The 22,389-nt window shown below is 38.2% G+C and overlaps 1 protein-coding gene across 2 annotated transcripts; it reads right to left on the minus strand.

Annotated features, from left to right (window-relative positions):
* Positions 1–1,840: 1,840 nt before the first annotated feature.
* LOC147905056 (cytokinin hydroxylase-like) lies at positions 1,841–21,965 on the minus strand. Of its 2 annotated transcripts, XM_087397506.1 has the most exons (6): positions 21,863–21,928; positions 21,565–21,752; positions 20,951–21,180; positions 20,613–20,860; positions 2,749–3,109; positions 1,841–2,646 (listed from the first exon to the last, which is right to left on the minus strand). In XM_087397506.1, exons 2-6 carry the CDS (start codon positions 21,728–21,730, stop codon positions 2,218–2,220), a joined length of 1,434 nt encoding a protein of 477 aa, XP_087253632.1. In that variant the 5' UTR covers positions 21,731–21,752; positions 21,863–21,928; the 3' UTR covers positions 1,841–2,217. The 2 variants fall into 2 exon arrangements, with proteins under 2 accessions (XP_087253632.1, XP_087253623.1); XM_087397497.1 differs by having other exon boundaries at positions 21,565–21,965.
* Between the last annotated feature and the right edge of the window lie 424 nt (positions 21,966–22,389).

Consider the following 22,389-nt stretch of genomic DNA (forward strand, 5'->3'; position numbering starts at 1 on the left):
CAGCTTTTGCCTCACACGGGCAGATCTGCAAAACTGACGAAAGTGGTATTTCACCACACAGTCACTTCTTAGTGACGATTTTGCATCAACAGGCAACAGGCATGAATCTGCAACTCCCAATATCTCTGCACACAGGCATACGATGCAATTTCTGCGGCACCTTTCCACCGACTAGCCGCGCAGCAGTGGTCGCACAGCAAAAAACAGGGCCTTTTCCTGAGTGCCCGCGAAGAACTTCCGCCTTCAAAACGGGCCCCGAAACGGCCTCAAATTAGAAAAATAAAGTCACTGAGGGCTTTGCCCATACCCGCAGCATATACTGTGCTCTCGCCACACCGCGAAGGGCGTCTCAATCTGAAACAGTGCACTCCTGCACTTCTGGCTGTGCTACCTGCAGAGATTTGCTCCCAAACTCGAAATAGGAAAGCAACACTGGTCCTCTTACCAAGACACCACGAACTTGGCTTGCTTTCTTGAGCTCCTTACCACGAACAAGGCTCTGATACCATGTGAAGATTGTGGGAGAGAGGGAAGGAGTCTCACTTACGGCTTTCTCACATACACAATGGGGGAATACACACAAAGGTGGAGGCTGAAAACAGTTTTCCTCTTCTTAGTTGTGTAAGCCAAAAGAACTCAAGTATGAAGAAATAGAAGAACCCTATATGTGGGTCTCAAACCAAACTCAACTAACTAAGGTGGCATACTAACTGAGCCACAAACTAGAGTAGATAAGGATAGCTGTCATCCAGCTATTATTCGTGGGCGGTGTACCAACCGCATCTCTAGCTAACAGGTTGGTGACATAAATGCACAACAGTCACCCTGGCATATCGCGAGTGGAGCTCGATATCTCAACAATTACATGCATGTGCAATGTTTTGTAATGGAAGTACATATCATATAAACATTGAACATACAACGCATCATAAACATGGAAACTAATCACAAAAGTATATACAACAGTGAGTACATACAAACCAAATCGACCTTACCTCATACGTTGGACATGAAAGCCTTTAATCCAATTCAATTATAAATATTCCACAAATCATGCCACTAACATAAAAGAAACAAAACTTGAGAGTTTGAAGCAAGCCCCATTAAGCAAAAAAGAGCTCATTTTCTTCCTTCAAAACCAATTTGGAGAGTTCGAATTTCATTGGATTTTCCCACTTTTCCTAATACGGTCTTTACCCTTTTGTATGTCAAAATGTGCAAAATAAAGATTTTAAAATCCCTTCTTTTGAACCTAGGTGCTATGCTTATATATTTATGAGTGACCCCTCGAGCACCCCATGTAGCACAAATCCTCATGATAGTATTATCAACTAACTTTTGCATCAGGACAGTGAGTAGGTTTCATACACTAAGGAACCCTGGAGTACATGAGAGGGCATCTTCCACCCAAGCACTTACACTGTTTGCATCTGAGCACAGGGTACACTGGTCAACTAAGGAGTGATAGGGAAAAGCCGTCAATGTTGTGCCATGCACATGTAAGAAACACTGTTGCACGTTCTTGTGCTGTGCAGATGTATACATGCATGTAGTTTCTATGCATGTGTGTGTGTGTGTGTGTGTGTGTGAGAGAGAGAGAGAGAGAGAGAGAGAGAGAGAGAGAGAGATCACAACTAATATACTATGCATCCCTTTGATCTTCAGTGCTGCACGGTTTGAAAAAATCGAACGTATAGATAGATTTACATGTATGCACATAGACATTGAGATGCTATGTAGTGATAAGTAGTATCTATAAGATTCACATCTATTGGAGTGATTTGACAATGTGGTAGAGAAAATATCCATAAAGTTGATCATTACAGTACAATAAAGAACAAACAAGATATTGTATTCTTGTTAGCCCTTCCCTAGACCCTCCATTTTCTCTAGTTGTGAAATCCATCTCGTCAAATTTCTAATTCAGGTTCTTTGAAAGTGCCCCTCTATGTAATGTGTACATATAACCTGCTTTAGTGCCATTGCTAAGAAATTCACCTTGTGTGAAAGTCCCTCCACCTGTAACGTTTATATAACCTATTGTGACTCCATCCTACATGGGTGCACTTGTGATCGTGCGTGATACCAAGTGAGCTCGTTATGATAGATGATTTTTCTTGTAATTTCGTGATTGTGGATCACAAGCTGTTTTAGTTTAAGGTCATGTCCTAGCGTAGATTCGTATGTTTTTGTCGTGTGATCATTGTGCTTTGCTTCTTACACTAAACTTTGTATGATGATAGGGACACCATGTTTGGGCTTCAGCGTGAGCTCGAACACAGGAGCATGCCTGTAATTTGCAGAAAGATGGAACCTAAAGCGAGAAAGTATCATTCCAAGCACCACCTTTGCCTCCATGACTGCGAAATTCTGGCCAATGCAGCTTCTCGGGCCACAAGAGAAGGGCAAATAGGCCATCGAATGGTTGGGTGCCTTCGCTCCGCCTTCTGCAAACCGCTCTGGATTGAATTCGTTTGCATCCTGCCCCCAAATGCTCTTGTCGTGGTGAATTGCTAAGACAGGTACCCATATGGATAAACCTTTTGGGATGAACAGATCGCCCATTTTGATGTCCGCAAATGCTTGCCTCGGAAGAGGAGGTGCCGGAGTGTAAAGTCTGAGCGACTCAGATAGAATCATGCCCAGCTACACATGAGATGGTGGAAATTAGAGTGAATTGAAATAAGAAGAGAAACCGACGAGACCATAGCAATATGCCTACTCTTGCGAGAGAGAGGATGCACTCACCACCTTCAGTTTACTAAGCACGTCCCCATCTGGTGCGTTACCCTGGAAAACCTTCTGCACCTCTTCTCGCGCACGCTCTTGCCAGGAAGGATTTGAAGCGAGAAGCATGATGGTCCATGTTAAGAATGAGTACGTGGTATCATGTCCGGTAAAGAAAAATGTCTTGCACTCGTCCAGGATCTTCTGACAAGTGTAACGAAACGAGTGTCTCTCTTTCATAGCACTGTCCATTTCTGAGAGAAGGAGGCCAAGCAAATCGTCGCCATAGAAGGTGGGGCTTCCTAGCTTGAGTGCGGAGTCGCGGCGAGCATCGATTATGGTTAATAGAGACGTTTCCACTTCCTCCTTGAGTATCCGAATCCTGCATGCAACATATGCGAGATTTTAATAGCTTCTTTTTATCACCGTTTCAAACACAATCTGTGATGCATTCTTGAGCAGTCATCTAGCACTACTATCCTTCACTGCATTTCTCCGCATACCGCCATACCAGCTTGATGAGTATTTGAGAAAATTTAGGTGACCTTAATGCGACGAGTACCACGTGCACTTACATAGCACTACATCTACCACGTGGCAGCAACTGATCTAATAGTATCGCTTTTGTTAGCATTGCCCCATTAGGGGCACACCTCTAGCTCATAGAAAGATACTATTTTGGAAGCCCTTTGAAAGGGGAACAATAGCAGTTTAGTACTTAGTCTCTTGGGGGTAGTGCTCTAGGCACGTGTGCCTCTTGTTTATGATTGTGTAGATCTATGTTATAAATATTCACAGCCTATTGAGTGATTTTATCACGAATGTCTTCACTAGTGGATCCTTTGTGTATGCATGTTACTTAATCCTTTGTGTATGCATGAAACAAACCTATGAAATGAAATATGCATGAGACATCATCTCTCATTAACTATTAAAGGTCCTAGCAAATAGGAGGAAGCACCATGGAAATGGGAAAAGGAGGTCCAATACATTTTCAAGGTGTATTTCTATCCTATTCCCATCCTACCATGTACTACATATATAAGAAGTTTAAAAAACTAGCATGGGTTAGGTGAGAGATGACATGTATGGTGTTATTCATATGTTTAGGAGGTATGTCCTCATGCTATGCTTTCCAATCCCTTTAAAAGGGGGATCCCATTCTAGTTCTCAGGACCAAGTGAGGCCATAGTTTCTAGGGCCAAGTGAGGCCATAGTCCAAGATGAAAGAAAAAGTAGTTATTCGCATTCCAAACCCATCCTAGATCATTTGGTCTTGGATGGAAATAATGATGAAAAGTAGATTCCTAACCTAGTCCCATGAGCTTTGTATATTTTCTTCTTCATTGGTTTCCATTTCCTATAGTGAGTCTTTGTATGAACAACAAAGCTAGTAACATGCATAATATATGATCTTCTTGGGTACATGTAGAAAAATGTATTGTTGCATAGGTTGCTTCCACTCCTTGCTGTTTATGTGAACTTAAGTTGTTAAAACCTCAAATTGGATGCCTTGATAAGAAATAATGGCCTTTGTTGATTTCTAAGCTTTTATACTAGCTTTGGTGAACAAGGATCCATCTAGTCTAGCCTCTCTTAAGGAAAAAATTTCAACCATTGCTCTTATGCTTCCAAAGAAGGAATGGATAGCCCAATGGACTACCATCTAGTTTAGCGTCTCTAAAAGAGAAAACGTCTAATGAATATCCAACAAGTTTCACCTTCCCTATATGGCATGATTGTAATTAATAGACACATATATACGTACCAAACAATACGTAGATAATAGAAAACTAGTTTTCATTCACATGATAACATCTAATTCTAAAAGTTTCTAAGTTAGTAAATTATGCAATAATATATAACATTGATGTATCCATGCCTAAGGATGGTGTTTAAATTGCAAGGCTTAGGATCAAACCCTAACCATACCCCAAGGGGTTCGTGCATATATTCATGTTTACAACTCAATACAACATTATTACTATATAGCTACCTTTCTTGTGTTCTCAATTTTCTCCTCCTGGTCCTCTACTATGGTATGAAATCCACTTATGCTCTATACATTGTGAGAGAGTGCAAGTGCTAGCCCTTTCTTCATTTAAGAATAATCCCTTGCTCTTGTCAAGGTGAAATGAACTTTGTTAAGACTCTAAGCCCAAGAATAGGGATCATTTGATCTATGGAGCAAGCCCTCCTTCTTGATGCAACTTCCACTTTCTTTAGCTCACCTTGTAGAGCTCATTTCCCTTTCCACATTCTTTAGAAAAAGCAACATTTTGATGCCTAGAGCTTGAATTATGGACTTTTAAGTGTTTAGATTCTTTGAGAGAGATTGATTTCAAAGGTTCATTACATTACTTTTGTAAGATATCTTTTCAGAGATATGGATTTTTTCTCTATGCAAAGTTTTGCCTTGGCTCCATAAGGTTGGTCATGTCCTACCTTGAGGATAGAAGAAACTTTAAGTCAGCCTCAATAGTTAAGACAAACATAAACATTAAAGACTAGCAAGGGATTGAGCAAGGCATCAAGTATTATCAAGTAGCAACAAACATGCAATGTTGACAAAGACCTTGACTACAATTACACAGACCACAAATCAGATGTGACTAATTGCTATGCCAACAAAACTAATGCCACGACAAGCCAAGGATGAAAGCACAAACCTACAAGTAGAAAGAAAACAAGTGACACTAGCAATAAGCCCAATTGTAACACAAGACACATGGCCACAACAAGAATATTAAGTGCAACACATAGCATCTACTTTGATGGGAGTGAATTAAAAAACAACGATTGGCAACATAAGAGACTGAAAACATAAATAACACAACAACACAACTACAACTACATTACTTCAATGACAACAACCAATTATAGCTAAGCAATGGAAACCCAAAACAAATAGATGACTCACAACATACAAAACTTCAATGATAGCCCAAAAATGCAAAGATTAAGCCATGAAGATAGTCAAGTAGTTAAGTAAATAACAAAACATAGACAATAGAATGAGCTTAGAACAACATCCACAGAACACATGACAACGCGTTCTTCATCTTGTTCAATGATGCTACTATTGTTCTTCATCTCCTTCATCCTTAGCTACTATCGATGCCATTCTTGATATCCTTTGTCCCCAATTGCCATCATGGACCATCTTCTTTAGAGCTCCATCTTCTTCTCTTTAGGCTACATAGAAGCCATAGCCACATGCTAGACAAGATAGGGCTAGGTTTCAACAATTGTCCACCTCATACAGTCATGTGATTAGACACATTGTAATGCCACACAACACACATAGGTAGTTACCATGTCATCATGACCACCACATATTTGTTATCCATGTCAACAAAGTTTCCATGTTATCGATCACATCTTTGACCATATCGTTATGGCCACATCCACATGCCACATCATCATGGGCTACTTAAGCACACTGTGCCACATAGCTACACTTTTGTAAGCAACATGTGAGCAAATAGTGCCACATCATCATGCTAGCCACATCTTTATTTCAACCCCCTCCTTGACAAAGTTTGGCCACTTAAATGGTCATAAATTTTAATTCCTTAAGGACTTCTATAGAGATGTATAAAGGAACAATAGCAAATTGTGCTCTATGTAATATTAAGTCATATCAAGATTGACTTTTGAAATTTCCATATTGCAAATCATCAAGACACATCATTGGGAGCTAGTTCTTGATCCATTGTAGCCTCTTCAACCCAACACATAACTTTTAATGATAAAATATTTGGTTGCATGAATTATATATCACTCGTATAGTCTAAATGTAGAATAGCATAGCCACAGAGGAGACCAAACCACAGTAATCCAAGCAAACCATTGTATAAACTAGCTGATTAATTCCCACTAGTTTCAGTACTTTTAATCTGTCTGCAATGTCCACACTAATACATCGAGCACATAAGCTTGCTACTTTTGAAAGTAGGAAATTAATCACATTAGAGACTTTCGACACTTAGTAAAGTGATATCTCTTGGATTTAGGATTATTACACATATTGCACATATATTCCACACATGTAAAGTCACATTTTAAAAATAAAACTATTTTTGGCACTCTTCCTATGCGTACGTCACCCTTATACAACCTTTTGTGTATTCACAACATGTATTTATCGTGATTGCATTACAAGCTTGATACTATGGTGCATAGGTTTTCCACTATAGTTCTTACTTCACACATTGCTCGAAAGTTGAGCACTTCTCTCAAATCCATGTAAGTTGAATCATGCTTAACAAAACACTTTTGTTTTGTAAGGGAGTAGGGTCAATGGACGATCGAGAGTAGCCAATCATGTAATCACTATTGGGGCATGTTTCATTTGAACAGGTGGGGGGGTTATAAAATCAAAGGGTAGGCCATGATGAGTGGACTAGCACCCATGCTTACTGGTTTCTTTTCTAGATATGAAATGGAGGTCACCAAATTCTCACCACAACAATTTTTTTACCAATCGCCATCTTGTTACATAGCCTCCTTTATTGCACCAACACTGCTAGCATCATCAAATTTATTGTGTGGTGGTCGCTTACCACATGGACTTAAGCTACATTGGCGCTTGCATGTGGCACTACTAGTGCATACCACATGGGCTTAAACTATGGTGTCCATCACATTAGTTATTGCACATGGCATTGCTCGTGCATCTTTGAATCCATGGACATGATTCTTGGTGTAGGACATACAATCATGCTAAACATTATGCTTGCTAGACCATTGCCTTAGCCCATAGCCATGCATACCACATGATGGCTATAACCAACCAACTGAAACTAGACACATCAACCCACACATAAGTCTTTCAATTAAGGGAAATCCTAATGCATAACCACAATGTTTGAAATTAGCCACACCCACATTAACCATCACTTGGTTGAAACTAGCCACAATACCACCGTGATGGTTGTAACCACCCAACTAAAACTAAATATGTCAACCTGTAAGATTTTTTAAAGCCTTTGAGTTAAGGGCAATCCTAAAGTTTAATGAGAATTGTATCTTAAATTTCCAAAAAGTCATATGAATATCAGGATTTAAAATAAGTGCTACCTTTGTGTGCCAACTGAATGACCATCTTCTGTGCGAAGATGATGTGACCTAAGAGCATACCATCTTAATACAAATAGTACATTCATTCGAGTTAAGACTTAGGTGACCTAATTGGCAACAATGAAATAGACACATTGAACATAGACACTAAAATATCAATACTTTGAAAGGTTTACCAAAGGCCATTTCAAAGACCAAAATTCATAACACGTTTGTATAGAAAGTGTGCTTTTCATACAAGAAATCTCAACAAGTGCTTGGAAGGGCTTAAATTTAGGGGCTAGGCTACAATAATATTAGGTCTGTAGCATAATAAATTTGACATCTTCATGGATCAAAAGGTCATCCCATCATGCAAGCTAGATGGCTATATTGCATGCGAGCCTAGTGGCTATTCAATCGTTTGCAATCTTGGTGTATAAAAGAAGCAAAATGAATTCATCCCACTTAACCGTCATCGAGATTTGAGTGCCTCACTGCACTAATATTTCACCTAGATGGTGCTCTCTGCTCCATAATTTTAAGCTAATTGACAAGCCCTTTCCCATGTACCATTATAACCAATTCTTATAAGTTCAAGATAACCTAAGTAACAAGGTTCTGGACTAAAACTAGTTGATAGTAATTTGGTAGTGGGAATAGTTAGAAGTCATGCAATAATTAAAATGGCAACACACATCCCAATTAATCGATTTAGTCATTTTCCTCCAATGTGGTGGTAGAATCATTAAATTAGAGATGAATCATAATTATTATAAGTGTCCACATCCCCATTAAGCTAATTAGCCAAGCATGTATGCCATCCATGGCCATCATGCAATCTTGGTGGTTGTAATAGAATGCTAAAACTGAGCAAAAAGATGAATTCCTCCATTGTGGTGGGTAGAACTAGAGATGCAACATCATTGTTATAAGTGTTCACGTCCCAATTAAAAGCCAATTAGCCATGCATGTCAATAGTTTGTGGCCATCATGCAAGGCCAATGGTTGTAATTGAATGCTAGAACTAAACAAGAAATCCAATTTCCTCCATTGTGATGGATAGAATTTGAGATGTATGATCCTACAATATATCCATCTTGCCTCTTGCAAGCCTTGTTTCCCCTCGTGCTTACTCCTTATACTCCTACTACTACTTGTAATCCTTGCACTATACAAGAATTCTAAGTTCTTCCTGCAACTTTTGTTCCTTGTATTGATCATGAAAAGGAGCTCAACATTAAATTGTAGATCACATGTCACGATTGCGGACAAGAGAAGAGCTAGAAGGGATAGAAGATGAGCTACTAGATGCCGCATTATTTCAAATTGATGCTGTGCCTGACTGGTGTGCAAAAATCATTGGGTACTTAGTGGCAGGAAGACCACCCCCTCAAATGAAATTAGTGGATGCAAGAAAACTCATTCGAAAAGATGCACCCTATCAACTCATTGTTGCACTCGCTGAGCATGGGCCTTACAAATTAACTACACAAAATTGATGAGGAGATGAGGAAGGCATAGAGGATATCCAACAAAGCACATTCAAATGTGATACTCAAGCAAAATCTTAGGCATGATGCTAAAACCAAGGCATAATTTGAGGTAGATGCAACACACACAAGGAATTGCAAGCATAGCTCTCAACGAATTCACTATATGTAGATCGTCTACATCATGAGCATTCAAGGAAAGTCCCTTATTTATGACTTTTTTATGAATAAGATGCACCCTTTTTATATTTAATATTTGAAAACCCCCTTAAATGGTACGGTAACCCTTTTGTATGTTAAAAATGTGGCAAAAAATATTTTTGAAATTCCTTCTATTGGACCCATATTCTACACTTACATATTTGTGAGTGATTCCTTTGAGGCATAGCTACAAACCAAGGTAGCCAAGGAAAACGCAAAAGGGTTGGAAAGTTTTCTTTGGAGGGAAGACAATATATGAAAAGAAGCACTTGGGTGCCTAAACAAATAGTTGAAGGACATTGAAATCGGGGTGGGGAGTGTAGAGAGGGAGCTCAAGTCCATGGCAACAACTCTTGACAATCAAAAGAAGAAAAAGGATGACCTTCTCAAATAGTTTTCCAAGATATAAAATACAAGTAAAATGCATTGACAATTGCAAAATCCAGCATGATAGACAAGCTGCAAAAGGATAGTGAGGAAACTAGAGCAGTTTTAGGGGGACTACATGAATTCTTGAAAGCCAAAAAAATGTTGAGGATTTAGATTGGCCAAATAGGAGCCAAATAGTAGCTTTAGACAAGATGAAACAACTACATATTTGAGGGATATGTTTTACAAATTGAAACTGAATACAATGCCACTATGTAGGATGTTGGTAAGGCTATTGATAATGGTGAGAGGCAGGCTGCCCATAGTGATCAATTGGATGGTAGAACTATCCTCTTGTAGGATGCCTACTTAGAGAATCTAGAGAATCAAAATGGTTCAAGAATAGTAGGTGGACTTGAATGGAGCCATTGCTAAAAGCGAGTAGATAGTAGAGCATTTGAAGGACAATATCCACACCCTTAGGTTGAGGGAGGAAGCAATAAGAAAACATATTTTCCAATCATGGAATCAAAGATGGAATCAAAGACAACAATCCTCATTGCAGCATACATAAAATTTAAAAGCATCCTCTACAGATGTGATAGGATAAAGAGTGCACAATATGCAGTGGCCACATCATAGATGACTGCCACATCAAATGGCCCTTGTATTTGCACCCTTTGCACTTCTATTACTTTGCAATATTTGTAAAGGAAACATCGACATTTAGATTGTATAAATGCCCATTTCCTAACACATGGATAGATAAGATGTGCCTGCATACTCATGAAACTATTAGGGAGGAGAGAGTGGAAGCCGCGGCCAGGGAATCCATGGAGAGATTTCTTATGAACCTCCCATCCAATGAGAAGGCAAAGCCAAGGACAACTCATGGATCTTTATCCAAAAAGAAGGAAAAGTAAGGGGAGCCAAGTTCTGGATCCCCACCTAATAAGAAGGGAACAAGGAAGTAGCAGGAGCGAGGTTGTTTTGCTCAGTCATCGGCTCATAGTTGGCATGTGACTTGAGACTATCATTTCAATTTTCATCTTGATGTTTGTTAAATATGATGTATTAAAGTTCGGTCATGATACCTATATGATGATTTATTATCATGGAAATTCTCACTTTCATATTCACCACATGAATTGCCTTGTAGCCTATAATTTTTCCCAACTTCTCGTTGTTTGGATTTTGGAATTTTGATTCTAAGATGTGACTTGTAGGCTGTAGAATAGAGTCCTTATCTATATACAATATTATTTAAAGTTACAAAACTCAGTTCCTAAATTTAAAGGTGATAATTCCCTTCAAAGGTGGTTTTCCCCTTTTTCCTAGAAGGAAAAGAGAGAAATGAACCATATTGGAGAAGTGCCATCTTGGAGAAAAGTTATTGTAATGTCCTTTAAAAATGATCAAATACATCTTAACTAGAAGGATGACCCTTTAAAATGAAATTCTATGCTACCCTTCAAATTGGAGGCCTAAAGAAACTCACTTGGAAATATACACATGATGATGGAATTGGTCTTCCGTCTTATAGCCTAGGACATTGAATTGTGACGGCACTATTTTCACACAAGAGCATAAGGTAGCTTGCATGACTATTCTGTAGCTTCCAATGGCCTTGGTTAGATGGCACCCAACTTGATGGTTTTTGGTCATTTAATAGCTAGCTTAGTTGTTGATGCTTGAAAGACACCCCATGATGTGCCCATGAGTGTCTATATCCATTTTGAAGACTCTTTTACCCTTCTGTACTGGGACACAACTTCCATTTGAAAGTTAATAGCTCTAACTAGATGAGAGTAGACAAATGCCTATGGATTATTATCTAAGAGTCTATATCTCTAGCCTTTCTTGAATTTCTTCTTATACCAAATATCTCGAGCTACTACTTCGCATTTCTCATAGGTTGGTCCCCAATGATCCCTAAAGGACCCCTTCACCTTGTTTTTGGGTTTGGTACACCAACAAAAATTATGGATAATCTTCCTCATTCTCCTCAAAGTCAGTGACACATGCACAATTATTGCCCTCTTATGTGCATCAATGATGTCATCAAATTCCTCCCCAAATTGTAGTCCACTATTTCTCTCATTGGCACAATCATTATAGTGTAGATCTAGCATAGCATCCATTGTTTCACAATTGTAATTTCATCACACTTCTTAAGTCTCCATGATGCACGCATTGCAAAATCAAGAAATCTTTCGTAATTTGAGACAAATATGGTTGTCTAAGAATCCCCATATGCTGTGCAAACTTTGTGTCCCATCAATGGTGTTATAGTCATATCTATTCCTCCTTTCTACTTCATCCATCTTCACTACATGGGACACTCTATGGACTAAGCTATTGTTAAGGCTCTGTTTATTGTATGTCAACTATGACCTTGTGGAAAGGTTAGATGTTTGTCATGTTATTATAGCATGCACATTCTATAACTTATCTTAAGGCCATGTTAACTGATGTCAATATAGAGATTGCTTAATAGTGGCAACACATTTGTCATGTTCCCCCTTGTCATGGCTAGATCCAAAGAAATTCCACAACATGTTTAGACCCATGAGATATTTAAACTTTGCAACAAAGTAGAATCCACGAGATAATTTAATTTTCAATGAAGCACCATTTGATCACACCCAATGTTGTTTTAGTGTTTCCTTTGCTTAGGGCTCGCCTTTGGTTTACTAATCCTAGTGCAATATAGAAGAGCATGCTAAATAAAGAAGTTGTCATGTTCTCTATCATCCAAAATGTAAAAATGATATGTGAACTACAATTTCTTAAACTTCTTGGAGTCTATTGGAAGGTTGTATCAATGATGAAATCCAGCAGGTGGTTCTAGGAGATATGCACCAAAATTGTTATCTTCTTGTTATACTTATGTGCACTTTGTATTTCATCTTGTTCTTGAAAAGCTTACTTTTTAGAAAAGTCAATCATAGAGATAATCTTGTCCTTGGAGAATCAAAAAGGCATATCTTGAATTGCTTGTCTGGCTAGTGTGCTAGCATGAAATTTTGAAGCACATAAGTTGGGATGGATTTCACTATGTCAAAGATCCTATGGTGGAGTGGTCTTGTATGACAATATCCATCTCTTCTTGTCTATCCCTACAACATGAAACATTTCTAATCTCCACCATTTTAGAATGATAGGGTCGTCTTTCCTCAATTCATATGGGTAGACAAATTGCTTTCTCTTCACAACTTTGGGGTGCCAACTCCCTTCAATTTGAAAACCTATCAAAATCTTGAGTATCAGATGAATTTAACAATATGCCATAAAGAGCTTCAAATAAGTCTTTACCCTTGAAATTTGGGTAACACATGAAAAGGTTACATTAATTTGAAAGGAGATGGGTTTTCATATTTTAGTTTATTTTTCGTTTTACCCCCCCTCATCCAAAAGAACCCCCCCCCCCCACTTGGGCCTCACATATTATGAAAAATATGTACAAATCTTAAAATCTTGCATATTTTTCAAGGTATATACCTTATATTTTGTGGGAGGGGGGACATGAAATTTTCATATTCTTCCCTTGCATATTTGAAAATTTTAAAGGAAATCCATGCATATTTTATATGAACGTTGTCCCACCATACCCTAGATTTTGGACAAGGGTAGCAACATATTACATATTGAGTTGGTGCCTAGGTTCACACCACAATGTCGACATTTCCACAAATGCAGTCAATTTGGTGCCACTCAAAATCTCCCATTGTACAAATCACTATCTCCAACACAAAACATAGTGTGTTAGCCTTGCTTGCCCTTGCAACATAGACAAGGATCCAAGTGGTTGATAGATGAGACATAACCTGTATACAAGACACGGGTGTATATCTCCATGAAGCAATGCTCCACTAAGACTACTCTCAACCATTCAAAATTAATGCTTTTAGATTATGAAATGTGCCCTCTACTTTCTCACAATTCTTTATCGAAGCATTCTCAAATTAGTTGGGAAACTTCATGGCTATAGATGTTGATGATTTGTATGTGTACATCATTAAATGATACCACCTCATGCGTTTGGGTAAGGCATTTTAGTGGTGCTAGGTAACAATCATATCTCTCAATCTCACCAAGTTTTTGTTCTATGTTAGGTTTGAGAAATTACATATCAAAAACATTCATGAGATAGAGAGGGTAAACATTGAGGCTATTGCGAAAATGTCAAAAGCAATTACCCTAGGTCATTTTAAATGGCAATGATACTAATTTTCTCAATAATTTTTAAAGACTTTTCCTGAGTTATCAAGATAATATATTAGCTCATGTAAAAGGGAACTCGCTTGTACAATAGGGGAGAAATGGGTTCTCAAAAGGGCCCCCAATTAGCCTTTCCTAATTTCAAGGGATTAGAGAGCAATTTGAGGTGTACCAATGAGAGCGCTCTGAGGTGTGGGTCAATGCCATGTTGAAGTTGACAAAAGCATTTAAGGGCAGGGAGACCTCTAACCCAGAGTTTGGACCCATGATCTTCACTCCTAGCCCTTGATCTAATCTCCAATCCAAGGGATACATTCAAATTTGAGTTAGAGCACTCCCAACCATTAGATCAAGGGGTAGATCTAAGGGATAGCATCAAAGGATAGACGGATAAAATATAAACCCTTGATCAAGAACAAGATCCAATGGATGTGATGAAAAGAGGAGGCAGGTCAATATAATCCCTCGATGAAGATAAAGATCCAAGGGAGGAGATGAGTGCAAAAAGCACTCCAATCTGGGCCTTGGATTGGCAAGGGGATCAAGGGAGGAGGTTAGTGCAAAAGACGATTAAATCCAGGCCATCCAAACAGTCGCTTTAATCTGGACCATTGATCTTGGAATGTTGATCTCAACCATCCAAAATTCACTTGCATCTTAGCCCTCCAAACAAGCGCTTCCCTTCTAGCCATTGATCTTAGATTTAGATCAAGGGTCCACATTGAAAGTGCCTTCTCCCTCTTAATTAGGCCTCCCTAAAGTCAAATTTTGCAGCTTGGATCCCACCAAAGACATCCTAGGCCTTTGATCTATTCAACATCCATGTCCATCCAAAGGCCTAGGTTGCCTTATTTCAAAATAAAGGTACCCATGTTAGTTGATTCGTTGCTTGGGCCCCTTAGCCCATGGGTTACCATAGTAGGTTCACTTCCAATTAACTTAATCCATTCCTTACGAGGCCCTTTTGAGACCCCAAATCTTCCCTAATGGTAACATGCTAATAATCATCTAGGAAAAATGTTACTATCACATGCATTCAATAGAAGGACATTTTAAAATTATGTTTTAAATGAAATATATTTACAAAGGCACATCATAAATTGAATTCCAGAAAGAAGTTACATATTTGTATATAAAAATCATGTTTTTTGATCAACGATATTTGATCAAAATTATTGTCCATTAGTTTGACACTACTTCCTTTTAGATTTTATGTGGATGACTAATCTAGATGTTATTATAGAAAAACAATTAAAAAAAGATCACTCTAAGGTAGGATGGTATCATGGATGTTGTTATAATATGAATTCAATTCCAAAGATTATAGATGCATAAACCAAGAAAACTTTTGATTGCACATCACAGATACTAAAAATTTAAGCCTAGAAATACACATTTAATTTAATAGTTAGACAACTCTATCACCAACAATGGGTGCTGCCCCACATGAGAATTTATTGTTCCTAGAAGAGAAAGCATAGTACTAGGCCACAGGAGGAGGGACGTATTGCATTGAGATAATGACCCTAAAAAGTTTACAATCCAAAATCCACTAGACTACTCTATCTAAGGTACAAATAATTCCTACAAATAGTGTGATGTGTGCTAGCAAGTTGGAGAAACCCTACCCAAGCAATCAGCACAACCACACAAACTAGCCAACCATGGGAATCATTCCAATTATGGGGATTAGGATTTGTTGGTCTACTCAAAAGGAGGCCTCAAATAGTGAACAAATGCATACTCATAACCACTTAATTATGATGGGTAGAGGTCAATGCCTGCCAAGGTAACTCATTACAAATCATAGTTGGATTAATATTTGTGAATACAATTTTCTCCTTTAGATATGATTGAAGGTGCACATCTAATGAATAAAATCGTCCAATGGCTCAATAATTTATGTGATACATAGAATATGACCATTGACTACATTAGGTGCAAAAAAACAAGATAAGGCCAAAATGTAAAGTTAAATATTTGAGTCTATCGTCAATAAGACCATTAATCATATATACATTTTTTTGGACCTTTAAATCCACATATTGCATTATGGGCATGCTGTTAAGATTTGCAGTGTGATCTGCATTAGATAAAGGCAAGGTATGAGTAAATATCTGAAGGCAAGAATATGTTTCCACATGGCAAGGATGCATTATCCCACTTATGAGCAAGAAGTGCAAGTATGTATCCACTTTTATAAAAAGGGTGTTTCATGCAATTATGCATGAAAGATCTCAAGTCTCTTTATGAGTTCAAGGCTAAACCTTGAAACCAATTTGAAATTGAGTCCCTACTTCATTACGTTAGCTCTTCATAATCATGTGTGAACTTAGGTTGCATCCACCTTAGATTAGTTTAGGCATATCATAGATATAGAGGCATGTTTTGACATGTCATAAGAGCCTAGTCAAGCCTTCAATTGATGCATAGTGTTTGTGGAAAGATTAAGTGAATATCTTTGTGATTTTGAAAGTGAGCATGAGATAGAGGCCTATATTAAGTGATCTATCGCTACAAAAATTAGGGGCAGCTACTATTGAAAACTTGATGTCAAACGTGGATTCATCGTTACCTCCCATCGACACGGTAAAATTTAGAAGAAGGTGGATGCTACCAAAGTATATTGAACTTTATTTTTCAAATCATTCTAGTATACTAACGTGGTTTCAAATACACATGGGATATAATCTCAAAATATATATCATATTCTTTTGTGATAAGTAGCACTAATATAAGTTTTTTCCTTTTATGATTCTTTTTTTTGGTTCAAATGTAGCAACCAATGTGATTTCAAGTTAACTATGCTTATTGGTATAAAACATTATGCTTTAAAGCACCAATAGACTAGCATCCTATAGTATATTTTGTCATGTAAAGCATTACATCTACTTTGGTGTAATGCATGATAACAAAATAATATTTGATTTAAAGAAAGTTTTTTAAGCCTATACCATATGATTCAAGTATGTGTGCTAAATGGATTCTGATTTATAGCATGGCATGTGTTAATTATAGCATGTGTTTATAGCACTACATGTGCTAAATGGATTCTGATTTATAGCACTACATGTGTTTATGGCATGAGTACATGACTATGACACATACCCATAATCTATTGGTGCTCCATAGCACAATAAACTTCTTCAAAGCACATGTTTTCTTTGAGTACTATGCTTTCTCACACAACACATTGCTTCAAGCATGCATGTTAAGTTGTTTTTAAGTTATAATTCCCTTGCATGTGTTAATGGCATGAGCACATGACTATGACTTGTGGTTGTAATCTATTGGTGCTGCTTAGTAGCATACACTACTTCAAAGAACAAGATTGATTTGACTAATATGCTTGCTAATACAATACTCCACTTCAATTATGTCTATTGAAGGGTTTTTAATTTATAGACTGCACATTGTGTTTATAGCATGATTAAATGCCTAAGACATGTAGACATAGTAATCTATTAGTTCTTCATAGTACAATTGGAACTACTTCAAAGCACAAGATTTCATTGATTACTCTATTTTCTTACATAATAAAATGCTTCAAGTATGTGTGCTAAATGGTTTCTAATAATAGCACTACATGAGTCTATAGCATGGGTAAAATACCTATGACATGTAGTAATCTATTGGTGCTTCTTAGCACAATAGATTGCTTTAGAGCACAACACAAGCTTTCCTTACTATGGTTCTTTTTGAGGTAGTGTGCTACTTCAAGTATGTGTGTTGAATGGTTTTCAATTTATAGCACTGCATGTATTTATAGCATGGCTACATAAATAACACATATACTTGTAATCTGTTGGTGCCGCCATGGCATAATACATTGCTACACTATTGCAAGCATAAGACTACTTTGAGTACTGTTCTTTCTAACCCAATACACTACTTCAAGTATTGGTTTCCAATTTATCAAACTACAGGTGTTTATAGCATGGATATATAAATATGACATGTACTTAATTTGTTGGTATTGCTTCATGGCATAATACACTACTTCAAAGCAGAAGCGTAGTTTGACTACAATACCACAAAGCATAAACCTACTTTGATTACTATGCTTTCTGACACAATAGACTACTTCAAATATGTTTGATGAATGGTTTTTTATTCATAGGACTATATGTTTTCATAGCATGGCCGTGGTACATGACTAAGACATGTACTTTTAATCTATTGGTGCATCATAGCACAATACACTACTTCAAAGAATAAGCTTTCAATACACTACTTCAAGTATGTGTGTTGAATGGTTTCTAATTTATAGCATGAGTACATGACTATGACGTGTATTTTATAGCATAATACACTACTTGAAAACACAAGCTTGGGTTGATTATTGTGCTTTCTAACATAATACACTATTTTAATTATGTGTTCAAGTGATTTTTGATTTATGACTTGGCAGGCAAAGAGAACTTATTTGATGAGAAAAAATCCCATGTGACTTTTTGTGCATCATTGAAGGATTGGGTTGGTTAGGATATCCTTCATTCTTCTCATCCACTTCTACCACCACACTCGATTGGTTATGGGACACAATTACAATTGGTTACTATCGTAGCTATTTGTGCATATTTGAAGGATTGGGTTGCTTAAGGTATGCTTCATTCTTATCATCCACTTACTCCACCACACTTGGTTGGTTTATGGGACATCATTACAATAGCTCACTATCCTATCTATTGTAGGTGCCGTTTTCCCTTTTGTGTAGGGGTTTAGAGTGTTTCTTGCTACCTTGTGGTCATGTCTACCATTGCCTGTGCTTTGTGCATCTATGCACCATTCTAACCATGAGTATAGTGGATGGTTGCAATCAAGTTGTCCCTATAAAGACACTAAGGATGCTGGGTATTATAGCTCAAAAAGGGAGATATCAGAGTGCACAGGTATTTGCCATACTCTCAATCTAAGGGCATCAAACTCTCAATTTGTGATGTTGTTTTTTATTTTTATTTTTATTTTTTTTAATGCTCTAAATCATGTAGGGTCTTCAAGGATATGCAAGAATTTTGTTGGAGATGAAAGTGAAACGCACACAAAGGGTCCACCTTTGAACAACGTAGGTGGAATACAAACCATTAAATTTTGTTGCCAGTATAGCTTACAAGAATTTTTTTGATGTTGTTCCTTCTTTATCTTTAGAGCAATTCTATGATCTACACTTCCCCATTGATGGTATGCATGATAGATGCCTTCTCAACTGACACGAGAAGGCATTCTATGAGTTTTGTTGAACAAAATGCTACTCCAAGAATGGGTGAGAGCACATAAAACTTCATATACTATTAATACTTCTGTATTATGCACTATAGGTCTACTCCTGAACATATTTTGTATTAAATCATTTTGATGGTAGACAGTCAAGAGGGTGGTGCAAAGAAAGGGGCTACATTATGCAGAAAGACAAGTCAAGAAAAGACATTAGCAAAGACCTCTCTTTCAGGAAGATTGGGACTCCAATAGTTGTTGAGGATGTGCCTTCATCTCCTACACTCATAGACTAGAGTGGTGGAATAGTGGACACCCCAAGAAGATGAGGAACCCGATCCAATGCTGAGTGGAAAGATCATGCACATGCAGATCCTATGAAGACTCCTAGAAGCTCCCTCTTAGAGATCATATAGTAATTAGATAACCCATGTAGATTGGATGAAGACTACAATGCTCTCTTATCAACCGTATTTCCTAACCCTAAAGTTGATATTTGTAAACATGAAAGACCTTTTGAACAAAAGAAGTAGATGTCAGGCAAGCCAGAAAGCACAAGGTGAGTGATAGAGTTTAGTTGTGTAGGGGTGGGAGCGGGGTTGTTTGTGAGTTGTGTTTTCCACATGATGCAATTTATAACCATTATCATCCTTTTGGCACATCAATTGCAATTTTTAAGGTCTCTGCTCTTGGGTCTCTCCTATTCCTATCATATATATATGTACATTTCTTTGCAAATGTTGCTCATTTATTACATACTTTAATGAAGAAGGGTTCTTTATTCCAGAGGTTAATAGCTACTAAAAATGCTTTTAAAGAGCTTAAATATATCATGAATAACAAATCTATATGCCTAGACTTTCATAATTGGTTACTAGTGCCAGTGGTTTTGGAATTGCTAGTTAACACAACTAGATTCACTTGAAAAAACATAAATAATGTTACAATAACATATTGCACATTTATATGGATATTTTCTTTTATACACAAATCTAGGTAAGAATGTAAAGTAAACTAAACTTTTCATAGCATCATGAGAAAGTTTATTTTACCTTGATTATGATTTTGTAAGTTTTTTAGTTGTACGTATAGAGTTCATGGCATCTAATGTGATTTGTATAATAGGAGCTGGACATATTTGCACACATTTTGAAGCATAGTAGATCATGTCACGTGAGTTTCTCCTTAGGTTTGTGAACATCGTTTCCAGTTCTATTTGCTTTGCATATATTGTGTAGAACAAATTTTTAACAAATTCCAATGTCATATCGAGTCTTCACAAACAAAAATAAAGAATTGTTTTCTGATTTGTCTCTTCGTTCTTACCTGAGGTTATGAGCGTGTGTTTGCTGGCCGGACTGGGTGGACAGCTTCTTGAGCTCACTCAACTTTGCGAATATCGTCTTTGATTCCTCGTAGCTGCTCCCAAATTCTGTTCGCGCCAGAATATCTATGGCCAGCCGACTCATATGCTCGCCAACCTCAATCTCCCACCATCCCGTTCCATTGTTCAGAAGCTCATCCCATCCATTCAAGACCCTGCTGGTGCACTCCACCATGCTTGTTACTTTTCCCTACAAAGGCATCCTTGCATGTCAGCCTCCGGCAATCATGAATTCTGAGATTTACAGTACCACAATTCCTGAATTTAATTTTAGGTTTACCTTCAGCTTCTGTAGATGAAATGCGGAGGCGACTACTCTCCTCTGATGTGCCCAAGCCTCTCCGTTCGCCATCAAGAGTCCCTTTCCAATAAAATACTTCACCCCTTCCTGCTGATGATAAGATCTTCCGAGTGATAGAGCGTGCTTTGAAGATAACGACTCTCGAATGTGTTCGGGCTCAGAAAGTGTCAAGCGAGGTTCCACACCCCACCAGAAGATAAATTGCTTTCCTGGTGAATACGACGTGAAGTCAAAAGGAATATCTACACTAGACAAAAAAATGAATGCCTTCATCGATTCCATGGGCTCGGATGCAGCACCTACGTCTACGCAATCACCAGTACGAACTTTCGGAGAAAACGCAGATTATGATGTCTATGCCGCCAAAATTTTGTGCAACTTAGCCGGAACTAGTCTGATAAATATTTAATTGATCGAGAAAACGCTAGGCTGCTGGATGAACAATCACTACATCTATAGAAGGGTGTCCGCTCTGCGGGTATTGAATCCTCTACGAGACGACAGTCATACTCCGTGCTTCACTGTAAGAGCGTCGAGGACATGACGAACTCATCACATGTGTTGTTAAAAAACGTGGGTTTGATAAAACGAACCATAGAGTGTCGACCAGTGCACATATTCAGGCATCACACGTCCAACGATGTCATGTGTAACGGCTTGCATGTCCTGTTGAATCTCTCGTTCTCGCATCCTTCCCCTTTCAGAGCTGTTTCCGAGCATGAACTGAGGAGGTGGTCCAGATACGCCTTGCTTGTGCATCAAAATTTTGATTCTCCGATGTCTCCACCAGTAAGCATTAAGAAAGTATACCAAATTACAGGCAAAAAAAATGCAGGAACATGCCAAAAAAGCTCCTGCTACAATTTCTTGGGAGCGACAACGCGAGCTTACTATTAGGGGAACGGAAGCTAAGAACTCCATGGATAAGATCAAGCCTGGCTGCAAGTACTCGTAAGAACGTGCTGGAAGCCTGGATAGCATACGGTCAGTTTCGAGCCCATTCTAGTGTCGGGCGAGTGGCACAAGAAAAATAAAACTGGTTAAGTCCAGCACAGGTATTACATGCCTGCACGGAGCTCCTCAGTAGGATCAACGGAGCCATTGTCAACTACAGGATTGGACGGCTAAGCCTAAAAAGTCCTGTAAGAGACGCTTTTCTCTGTAGCAGATCTAGCCTTGGGCCATAGGTTGGGGAAGAGCTTATCGACGGATCAAATTCCAGGAGACGATTCGTGGAGGAGACACACTCTACGTTTCATGAGAAGCCCACAGGATGGCGCTTTTGGATAAGTCGAGTCGATCCTTGAAGAAGAAACCTGAGTTTACAGCAGCCGGGGGAGGAATATTTCTTTTTTTTTTTCGAAGAGACGTTAATTTGGAAATAACACACCACACACAACAACATGTTGCCGGAAGGC

The sequence above is a fragment of the Dipteris shenzhenensis genome, chromosome 2 (genome assembly GCF_047967505.1).
Source record: "Dipteris shenzhenensis isolate YYH24624 ecotype China chromosome 2, Dip_SZ_1.0, whole genome shotgun sequence".
NCBI classification, from domain to species: Eukaryota; Viridiplantae; Streptophyta; class Polypodiopsida; order Gleicheniales; family Dipteridaceae; genus Dipteris; species Dipteris shenzhenensis.